General features: G+C 43.6%; 1 protein-coding gene and 1 non-coding gene across 4 annotated transcripts; one reads left to right on the top strand and one right to left on the bottom strand.

The window, feature by feature from the left end:
* The first annotated feature begins 5 nt into the window (after window positions 1-5).
* Hnrnph2 (heterogeneous nuclear ribonucleoprotein H2) lies at window positions 6-6,248 on the top strand. 3 transcript variants are annotated; one of them, XM_042269686.2, is made up of 4 exons: window positions 53-175; window positions 1,498-1,567; window positions 1,729-1,773; window positions 4,054-6,248. In XM_042269686.2, exon 4 carries the CDS (start codon window positions 4,107-4,109, stop codon window positions 5,454-5,456), a length of 1,350 nt encoding a protein of 449 aa, XP_042125620.1. In that variant the 5' UTR covers window positions 53-175; window positions 1,498-1,567; window positions 1,729-1,773; window positions 4,054-4,106; the 3' UTR covers window positions 5,457-6,248. The 3 variants fall into 3 exon arrangements, with proteins under 3 accessions (XP_006986496.1, XP_042125620.1, XP_076417962.1); XM_006986434.4 differs by lacking the exon at window positions 1,729-1,773 and having other exon boundaries at window positions 6-175; XM_076561847.1 differs by lacking the exons at window positions 1,498-1,567; window positions 1,729-1,773 and having other exon boundaries at window positions 77-175.
* On the bottom strand, window positions 3,070-3,172 carry LOC121825955 (small nucleolar RNA U13). The gene has a single exon (XR_006068316.1). It is a non-coding gene; the product is annotated as a small nucleolar RNA U13 (small nucleolar RNA).
* Window positions 6,249-11,274: the final 5,026 nt, after the last annotated feature.

Here is an 11,274-nt window from a genome sequence, read left to right as displayed (position 1 = left end):
ACCTCAGTGATCCCGAGTTTAAGCCGAGAGTTGCTCACGTGACCGAGATCTCACATGACGTAGGCGCTCACGTGATCAATCGCTTACGTGAGCAGAAGTAGTTCTGGTCGTCGTCTATCGTCTCGCTATAGCCGTTTGAGGGAAGAAGGAGGATAATCCCCCGGTCTCGTTGGAGGTTGGTGTGTGGGTGGGAAATGGGGACCCCGGGTGGTGATAAGGAAGAGCAGAGCGGAGTTCGGGGTCGCCTCCGCCTTTTTCGTGCTCGGCTCCCCCCCCCCCCGCGTCCTCCTCCCCCCTCCCCCTCCCCGAGTGCCGGGAAGCGGCCTGCGCTGCGCCTGGTGGGGAAATGGTGGACGGTCGTGACTGCGTGCGTGTTTTTGTAAATCAGTTCGTGTGGCCGGATCTCGGGGGACCTTTCCCCTCTGCCTGCAAGAGGGAACCGTAAGGTGAAAAGCGTTTCAAAAACACGGCCGGAGTTAGGAGAGAGAAAAAAAACAAACATACTGAGACCCGCGGTCGAAGTACCGCTCCATCCATTCAGGCGCTCAAGTGTTCCAACTGCCCGATGGTCGCGAGGGGTCCCGAGTGCATTACACCTTTAGAGTATGCGCTGGGCAACTACTGCGTGCTCGAGGGGCGCCCAATAAATGCTTTTACTTAATTATTTGAACGTTTGTTTTTCTGCTTGTGACGATCTACGAGTTGAATTTTGGTCATTCGAAAAGTAATATATTCGTTTAAAAAGGACACAGTTCAGCACTACCCAACTCTATTGCAGCTACAAAAAGTGTGCTGTAACACAGGTATAAGTACACAGATTCTTAACTCACAAATCCTGGTTACTACGTTAGGTAACAGAGTCCTGGTGGCCTTCTCAGGAAATGTAAGGAAGCAAAACCTCCCAGCCACTAGGGAGGACCTATTGAGGCAGAGTGCTGTAGAAATCAACATAGTCCCTGGGATGTTTTGACAAATTATTATTATTTCAGCAGACCGTTAAGCCTGCACAGAAAAAAAATAATAAATGGGAAAAAAAAACATAAACTCAATCGTCACTGCTAACATTTGAGATCCAATCTCCATCAACGCACACAAAAAGTTCTTAAAATTTTTTTGTCATGTTTCCAATGCTTGTATTTTTTTTCTAAGATTACTTTTGTTCCAATACAGTGAGCTTAAAGGATTAAAACTATGAAAGTGTATGGTATTAAAAAGGGAAAGGCTACCTCCACTTCTTGCCCTCCATTTGTTCTTAAAGTTTATCTTACGTGAAGCTACTTTCACATTGTCTCACACACATTGTTTTTATGCTTGTATTTTAATAGAAGTAGGATTATATTATATGTATTCATTCATTCAGTGTGTTTTGGAAATCTTTCTGGGTAAGGGCAAATCTCTTTTATGAGGGGTTGCATAGAGCTCCATTTACAAAGTAGAAATATAATTCATCCATCTCTGTTGATGGCTATTTAGTTTTCTGATTTTCTACCTTTACAGTGCTGCAGCAAAAATTTTTAAGTATTTCTGTCGACCAGATTCCTGGAAGAAACTCTAGCAGGGTCAAAGGGTATGTGAATTTTTATTTCTACATGATTGAGATGAAAAAATATCTTTGATCTTGAATCATTTGAAATTTTATAACTATATTAAATGTATAATGTTCCAATTTTCTTCCTAAAATGCCTTTCAAACAATATATAGTTCAATAAGTCCTGCTCTTAATTTCAGATAATTCCTTAAGGCACATACCTGAAGTGAATTTTCTGTCAGAAGGTGTGGTAAATATTACCAATATATAATATATATATTTATATGTAATATATATTTATATATTATTTATTTATTTATTTATTTTTGGTTTTTTGAGACAGTTTCTCTGTAGTTTTGGTGCCTGTCCTGGATCTCACTCTTCACAGAGATCTGCCTGGCTCTGCCTCCCGAGTGCTGGGATTAAAGGCGTGTGCCACTGCTACCTAGCTGTTACCAAAATATTTGTCCAGAATAGTCATCAGTTTTCACTCTTCCAGGGAACTCTAGTTTGTGACTAATGTTGACTTATTATCACTGTTTGATCGCCGTTGTTTTTGATGGGTGTTAAAAATGTTTATTTTACTTTAAATTTCATTTCCAGTGATTGAAGTTTGAACATTTCCCAGACTTTTCGCCTGTATACTCCTCTTTTCTCTGTATTTAAATGGTTTTGAAGTTATAATATGATGACATCATTTTCCTCCCTCCAAACCATCCCATGTTTAAACACCTCCCCACCTTGTGCCCTTTCAAATTCCTGGCCTTTGTTCATAGTTGTTGCACATGTGCATATTCCCAAGTGTATAGCTACAAACTGCTCGGTCTGTAGAATGTTATCAGTATGCATGTGTTCAGGGCTGACCATTTGGTATTGGATAACCAGTCAGTGTGCCCTTCTCTAGGGAAGACTAGTTCTCCCACTATTAGCATTCCTAAGTTACCCGCAGTCCTAAATCTTTTGTTATTGTTTGTTTGGGGGATAGGGTCTCACTATGCAGCTCTGCATGGCTGGTCTGGAGCTTACTATGTAGATCAGGTTAGCCTTGAACTCACAGAAAGCCACCTGCCTCTGTCTCCTGTCATCCCACGTAGCAACCCATAATACCCATAATCTTTTTTATCAGGTCCTGCAGATTCCACTTTTTTATTTAGGCAAATTACATTTTTTCCTTACCTCTTTGCTGCTATTTTAGTGAATCTCTTGACATACCTCTAAGAGGTCATTTTTTTGTTTTGTTTTGTTTTTCAAGACAGGGTTTCTCTGTAGCTTTGCGCCTTTCCTGGAACTCACTTGGTAGCCCAGGCTGGCCTTGAACTCACAGAGATCCGCCTGGCTCTGCCTCCCGAGTGCTGGGATTAAAGGTGTGTGCCACCACCACCCTGCGAGGTCATTTTTTTAAATTTGCTCTTTTCAGCTAGCCCCCCTTCCTTCTGTTTGAATGTTCCAGTTGCCTGGGTGATGAGTCTGAAAGGGCTATAATGACATCACTCCTGTTTAAAATCCATAAAAGATGCTATATATTCCCTCTCCACACCCAGCATCAGAGCGGTAATGTCCCAGCGTCTTCAGGTTTGGGGGAGGCACATGTCACACAGTGGCATGACTACTGAATCATCATGCTTGTGAACCAAGCAAGAGGCTAGCCTCCTTGTGTTAAATCGAACCCTCAGGATCTGATCTCTTTCTTGCCAGCTCTGTCTTTGGATTTTTGAACTCTTCACTTTTTGCTCCATTGAAAATTTTTATAAATTGTTTCTGGATCCCTGAACAGGATCAGTTTAGTTTGTTTCAATTAACCCTTCTGCCTCCAACTGATAACACTTCATCAACCAATCCTTCCTTTATTCTATCTATTTGTACTTACCTTTGGTGAAGGCATATGTTTCTCCTGTAGGGACTATAAGCCCTTTCTGGACTCATTGATTCTTACATATCAGAACTGAGTACTGGACCTGGCATCTAAAAGATGCTTGAATATGTAAATTCCCGTTATTTTTCTTCTGTTTATCTCTTAGGCTTTAATAGTTCTGGATTTTATTGATTTGCTTGCATTGTTTATATTCTTAGGATATTAATGGACTTACATCTTCTCATGAGTTTTGTTTGTCTTTTGATTTAAAGAAATTTTTGATTTTTATATAATGAGATAGTTATATTTTATTTGCAGTCTTTGGTTTAATTTTCTCTCTATGATGTTAATACATTGGGTCAGTGAAGACAATTTAGAATGTTCAAAAATGTCTTAATATTTTCCATGTATATATCCATGGAAACAAGACCTATAGCACTGCTACCCAGAAATAATCACCATTAATTAATTATACCTGATATATAATAGAAATGGAATAAGTCATTGTTAAGTGAATGCATTAAAAATTTTATGCAGTCTTTTTGTTCATCTTTCATTTGGCTATCTTTTTAAAAAGTTACTGATGTGAACTTCTGTAACAGTAGTTTTCTTTGTTTCTCTTACTATAATTTGTACAGTTTTTCATGACAATGGTTTTCTAATTTTTTTAAAGCCACGTTGAAATTGTGTTGAGTCAAGCTTGCCACCAAGAGCCCAACAGTCACCATGATGCTGAGCACAGAGGGCAGGGAGGGCTTCGTGGTGAAGGTCAGGGGCCTACCCTGGTCCTGCTCAGCCGAGGAGGTGATGCGCTTCTTCTCTGATTGCAAAATCCAAAATGGCACATCGGGTGTTCGTTTCATCTACACCAGAGAAGGCAGACCAAGTGGCGAAGCGTTTGTCGAACTTGAATCTGAAGATGAAGTGAAATTGGCTTTAAAGAAAGACAGAGAAACCATGGGACACAGATATGTTGAAGTATTCAAGTCCAACAGTGTTGAAATGGATTGGGTGTTAAAGCATACAGGTCCGAATAGTCCTGATACTGCCAATGATGGCTTTGTACGGCTTAGAGGACTCCCATTTGGCTGTAGCAAGGAAGAAATTGTTCAGTTCTTTTCAGGGTTGGAAATTGTGCCAAATGGGATGACACTGCCGGTGGACTTTCAGGGGCGGAGCACAGGGGAGGCGTTTGTGCAGTTTGCTTCACAGGAGATAGCCGAAAAGGCCTTAAAGAAACACAAGGAAAGAATAGGGCACAGGTACATTGAAATCTTCAAGAGTAGCAGAGCTGAAGTCCGAACCCACTATGATCCCCCTCGAAAGCTCATGACTATGCAGCGCCCGGGTCCGTATGATAGGCCAGGGGCTGGAAGAGGGTATAATAGCATTGGCAGAGGAGCTGGGTTTGAACGAATGAGGCGAGGTGCCTATGGTGGAGGGTATGGAGGCTATGATGACTATGGAGGGTATAACGACGGGTATGGTTTTGGGTCTGATAGATTTGGAAGAGACCTAAACTATTGTTTCTCAGGAATGTCTGATCATAGATATGGAGATGGCGGGTCCAGTTTCCAGAGCACCACAGGGCACTGTGTACACATGAGGGGGTTACCATACAGAGCCACTGAGAATGATATTTACAATTTCTTCTCACCTCTTAATCCCATGAGAGTACACATTGAAATAGGACCGGATGGCAGAGTTACAGGGGAGGCAGATGTTGAGTTTGCTACTCATGAGGATGCTGTGGCAGCTATGGCAAAGGATAAAGCTAATATGCAGCACAGGTATGTGGAGCTCTTCCTGAATTCTACTGCAGGGACAAGTGGAGGAGCTTACGATCATAGCTATGTGGAACTCTTTTTGAATTCTACAGCGGGGGCCAGTGGGGGTGCTTACGGTAGCCAGATGATGGGAGGGATGGGTTTATCCAACCAGTCCAGTTATGGAGGGCCTGCTAGCCAGCAGCTGAGTGGTGGGTACGGCGGTGGGTATGGTGGTCAGAGCAGTATGAGTGGATATGACCAAGTTCTTCAGGAAAACTCAAGTGACTATCAGTCAAACCTTGCTTAGGGAGAGAAGGAACACCAAACAGCTCCAGGAATAAAAGCTGTGCATTTATAGGAACTGGATAGAATAGGAAGGATGTCCAACATATCCAGTATGATTGGTAAATGGGAAATACAATTGCTTCTGATCACTACTGGTCAGCTTCTTTCTTTCTTCTTTCTCCTTTTTTTTTTTAAGAACAAAATTTAAGTTTAACAGTTTCGCATTACAAGCTTGTGATTCATGCTTACTGTAAAGTGAAAGTTACGATTGTTTTCAAACTTTAAGCTCAGCAATTTTGAACACTGAAATATTCATCTAGGACGTAATAACAAGTTCAGTATTGACCATAACTGTTAAATCCACTTTCAGCTTTCCTCAAGTTAGTTATGTTGTAGGAGTGTACTTAAGCAGTAAGCATATTTAGGTTTAAAGCAGTTTCACTTCTGTTAAATGTTGCTCTTATACCACACAATACATCAGAACCTTCGGGTGCATGTTGAGAAACATGCTTTTCTGTAAAAATCAATATAGGAGCTGTGTCTATGATTCAAAGTGACAACATTTGGCATGTTTGTTAATTCTAGCTTTTTGGTTTAATATCCTGTAAGGCACGTGAGTGTACACTTTCACTTTTTTTTTAAAGATCTGGGACAATTTTGAGATGTAAAACCAATACTTTAGGAGTTTGGTCATGTTGTTTGTATGGAATTCTGAGGCTTTGATTTCAATCTTACCTTGTATTGTGAATTCCATTTAGATGTATTGTACTAAGTGAAACTTGTTAAATAAATCTTCCTTTTAAAAACTGGAAAAGTCTTGTATATTTTGAGTTTTTTTTAATTATGTTCTATTATATGGGTATACAGTATCTGACTTTTAAAGTTCTCTGCAGTTGAATGTAAATTTTCAGGTTTCTTTTTGAGATAAAGTCTCAAATATTCCAGGTTATGAATGACCTTTAAATTTTAATCCTCTTGCCTCTACCTCCTAAGTATTGTGATTTCAGTCACGTATGACTTACGTATGACTTTCCAGTTTATGCAGTGCTGGAGAGCAAACCCAGAACTTCTTGCATACAAGACAAGCACTATACCAACAGAGCTACATCCAAAGCCTAAATTTGTGTGTGTGTGTGTGTGTGTGTGTGTGTTTAAGTGCACGTGCACACACGTGTACACCATGAGTGTTGGTAGAGACCAGAGAAAAACATTGGGTACCCTGTTCTATTGCTCTCTGCCATATTGTCTTGTTAACAGGGCCTCTCACTGAGCCTGCAGCTAAGCTGGCAGCCAGTATGTTCCAGTGATCCTCTTGTCTGCTAACCACAGCGCTGGGGTGACGTGTGTATGACTAGGGCTGGCTTTTTGCATGGGTGCTGGAGATGAGAACTCGGGTCTGACCTGCTTGCACAGCAAGCATTCTCACCCATTAAGCTGTCTCTAGCCCGGCAATTTTTTTTTCATTTCTTTTTTTCTTTCTTCCCCCCTTTTTTTTAAAACAGGGTTACTCTATGTATCCTTGACTGTCCTGGAACTCAGTCTGTAGCCCAGGCTGGCCTTGAACTCGGAGCTCTGCCTGCCTCTGCCTCCCGAGTGCTGGGATTAAAGGTGTGTGCCACCACTGCTCAGTAATAAAAACCTTCAAACACCCTTTATTTTCGTGGTTTGCAGGACATCTCGTTGGTGAGCCACTTGTCCCCTGACACTGCGTGAGTGTCGTTGGAACATATTTAAGGTCTGATTGCTGCACCCCATCCTGAGACGGTTCTGAGATGGTGCCAAGTACTGCACTGAGATTACTCAAAAGCATGTTTTGAGACAGCTCACCATTCTCCCACTGCTAAAGTCTAATCCTAAAAGGAACTGTGAAGAAATGCCTTCGTGTATGATCATGCGGTCTCTCCCTCTTTTCATTGCACGTAGTTCAACATTTCTTTTGAAGTGCATGCCACGGTTGATTGTCTATTTACCGGAGCTTGCACCTCCCATGAGTAGTCTGCATCTGCAGCACTTCTGTCTGTGGTCTCACATCTCTGGATCATGGTGGTTAGGTGTTTCACCTCTCCCTGACCTTTAGTCCTGGACACCCTCAGATCAGTAACGACTGCACATGAACTACATATTCCTGGATATCTGACTGCCCAGAAACTGGATCTTCGAGTTGTCTATGCTTTAGCATCTATAGAAATACCCTGTGATATAGGATACAGATACCAAATTTATATTAATTGATCCTGTATTGGGGATACTTTATTAGGTACCATTTCTGGAAATTGAGAAAAGATGGCAGTGAGATCTGAGATTAACCGATGGTTTCTAATTTATATTTTTGGTTGATTGGTTGATTTTTTTCTTTAATGATTTCAAATTTCTATTTCAATTGACAGGAAACTAGGAAATCCATTTTGACTCGTACGCCATTGTGCCAAAATGGATTGGAATGATTGTCCTTTTCTCCAAAGCTCATTTGGAACCCTTTCTCAGAGGAGTAAATAAATTCAAAGTGGTTTTGCTTTCCATAGTGCTGAGTAATTTTTCCAGAAGTTTCTCAAAGTATGAGTGACAAAGCTCCAGTTAGCCACTAGATGTCACCAAGTTCCAGAAAAAAAAAGGAGAGCTGAATCCTGAGATGCTAGAATGCTCGTGGCTCCGTTGAAATTGGGCCAGCAAGATGGCTCGGCAGGTAAAGATCCTTCCTGCCATCCCTCATCAGAGTTTGATTCCTGGGGACCCACACCAGAGAACAGAGCCCAGAAAGTTGTCCTCTGAGCAATTTCCTCTCACAGGTGTGTCTCCCACCACAATAAATTAGTAGGAAAGCCAGGTTCTGGAGAACAGTCAAGGGAAAGAGCGTGGAGGATGGCAGTGGTCAGGACCAGAGGTGGCAAATTGACAGTACGTGCCAGGGCATTGACACTGATCCCTGTGTACTTCACATATCTATAGGTACACTCCACCACCACTAGTGAGCCAGCATAGAAGTTACCCAAGGTTAGAGGAGGTAAAGTGCATGTTCCACTCCATTGGGTCAAGGTACTTGGAAGTATCAGCAAAATGTTGTCCGCTACAATAATCATGGCCTAAAACTGTCCCCACAATAGCTTGTGTCCAATTCCAGTGTGGTTTGTGGAACAGCAGCATCAGCATCGAGGACTCCCTTAGGAATGTGGTATGTCACCCCAGATGGATTGAAATGATTGAAAAACTCAGGGGGTGAGGCCCAACGAGCTGTCTGTTGACGAGTACATAATGTATTCTGCTAATGTGCTTATAAATGTAAAACTCACCAATTCGTGCATTCATTCATTCCAGAATTCATTCATCTGACCTTAAAATGGATAACCAAATAGAGACAATCATATGTAACCATAAAGATTGTTGACTCATCCCCCAGGAAAATAATAAGAAAATGTGATGCCAAATTCATGTGTAAATCAAACAACACCTTTTTCATCAAGATGATTTCTAGTACTATGAGTAAAAATGACACCCCCCCCCCCCCCGCCCCGCAAGATGGGCCTTGAGGGCTATTGCCAGACAACTGGTGCTGGAGTGAGATTCCATTGGCTTTCCCAGTACCAGGCTGAGTGTCCTGAGAGCCCCTATACAACCTGCTCGCACACTGACTGCAGTTCAGTCTTGTGAATGCAAAGCAGGACGTGGCCACGGGGTCACCAGGTTAGTGGCTGCAAGAGTCCACTGAGGAGGGGAGAGGTTAGGTTGCACCTGTCTTGGAACCTTTTTATGGACCCCACCTTCCCTAGCATTGGCCAGGACAGATGTGCACAGATGTATGTGCTGCAGCCCTCTGATGGAAGTTAGGTTTCTGGAAGAAGAAATCGCTCCTGAGAGACAACAGCTGAGATTATAGTTTCTTAACTGCTTATCCCTTTTCTTTCCCTCCCTTCCTTCTTTTCTGCACATTAAAAAACTAGTTTATGCATATGGGTAGGTGTTTCTCCTGCATGTGTATCTGTGAACCCCTTGTGTACGTGGGACCAGTGGAAGCCGGAAGTGGGGGAACTCGAATGAGCCACCCTGTGGGTTCTGAGAACAGAATCTGCGTCCTCTAGGAGAAGCCAATGCCCTTAACCTACAGCTTGCTTTTTCACCCCCTACCCCTCAAGCTTGAGGACAGTTTAATCTAAAAGATCCCAGGGCAGCAAGCTGTAAATCTTGGTAGTTGCCAGGAGGAGGAAGATGGAGGAAACCCAAAAAGCCATGCTATTTGGATTAAAGAGGGAAGCCCAGAGTACTGGGGAAAGCACGCTTAGAAAAGAGAATCCCAGCACTTGGGAGGCAGAGCCAGGCGGATCTCTGTGAGTTCGAGGCCAGCCTGGGCTACAGAGTGAGTTCCAGGACAGGCTCCAAAGCTACACAGAAAAACCCTGTCTCGGAAAAAAAAAAAAAAAAAAAGGGAAAATTGAAACTTTTCTGAAAAGTGAGCAGACTAACTGCTGCTTCATTAAGTGAGTATCCCATTTGTCTTTTTTTTTTTTTTTTCAAGACAGGATTTCTCTGTGTAGCCCTGGCTGTCCTGGAATTCACTTTGTAGACCAGGCTGGCCTCTGTCTCCCAAGTGCTGGGATTAAAGGCATGCACCCCACACACACACACCATCTGGCTCCATTTATCTATTTCTAATGCGCTGTTTGACCAACTCTTATCTGTTATTTATGTATCTGTTTGTTTACAGGGCAAGGGAAGCTGGGGATTGAACCCAGGACCTTGCCTATGTCCAACACTACCACTGAGCTATCTACCTAACCCCTTTTAAGAAGGTCTAATTGAACATTGCCAGGACGTTTCCCAAAGTCCTTTTTACCCTCTTTCCTTCCTGTTATCCTTTGTACTTGACCTGCTTCTCCTATACATGATGCCATTAGGTTTCTTTGCCGTTCCCACTTTAGAGATGAGGAAACTGAGTCTCAGTCAACTATCTTAAGGAAAGAAACGTGCTGGAGGGAAGCAGGAAATAATGGGGATCGGGGATCGGGGAGTGAAGGACAAGTCTGGGATCGACGTGGGATTGTGTAGCCGTTCCTGGGAACCTGTGGGTGAGGGTATCTGTGAGCAGCGCGGGAACCCCTCTCAGTCGGCTTTCTGGTCTCATTCGGGAGCTCTCAGTAAGGGGAAGCGGGGGGGGGGGGGGGGGGGGGGGGGGGCTGGGGCTCAGCAGGGCGGAGAGAATTTGGCAGGAATCCATCTCGTCCTCTCTTTCCAGATTTCCGGAGGCCCTTCAACCAGCCGCTTCCCCCTCCCCTGGAATATTCCACTTTAGGGACAGGAGTTTGGAAGAGGCTGCCAGCAAATGGCGGCTAGAGCCTGGGCGGTGGGGTGGGGGTTGGCTCCGTGTCGCCGAAGCAAATGGGGGAGTGGTCAAGAGTGATGAATGGCAGATGGCCGCAAGGAAAGGAAGCCGCCTAAGGTGTTTGCAGAGCTAAGAGAAGGATAAATACCCCTTTTGTTAGCCATTTCCAGGCATCTGGAAAGCCCGGGCAATCTCTCCCGCCTTCTCAGACCTCTCTCTCTCTCTCTCCTTTTGGCCCTATGGAGCAAAGCGGGAAGCCTGGCCAAAATGTAGCATAGACAAAGATAAGGAAGTCTGGACAGCCACCCCACCCCCTAACTGCCAGTGTTATCACCGCCGGCCAGGGTTGTCAGAGGCTCGTTTGTCCCCCGACTCGGGGACTTTGCACCAAGGGCAGCTCGGGGAGCGGGTGGGAAGGGGCCCTGCGGCTATCTTCTCTAGAAGGTGTCGCATTACCCAGCACAGTACTCCTGGCTTGGCATGCGGGAAGCGGCAGAATACAAGTTTATTTTCAGTTGAGTGTTGATCC

This window comes from Peromyscus maniculatus, chromosome X (assembly GCF_049852395.1).
Source record: "Peromyscus maniculatus bairdii isolate BWxNUB_F1_BW_parent chromosome X, HU_Pman_BW_mat_3.1, whole genome shotgun sequence".
Classification (NCBI taxonomy): domain Eukaryota; kingdom Metazoa; phylum Chordata; class Mammalia; order Rodentia; family Cricetidae; genus Peromyscus; species Peromyscus maniculatus.
This window is presented reverse-complemented; position numbering and strand designations above follow the sequence as displayed.

Bases quoted from the DNA above. Each gene is read 5' to 3' on its own strand.
- Hnrnph2 (XM_006986434.4), top strand. From the start codon at position 4,107: ATGATGCTGAGCACAGAGGGCAGGGAGGGCTTCGTGGTGAAGGTCAGG.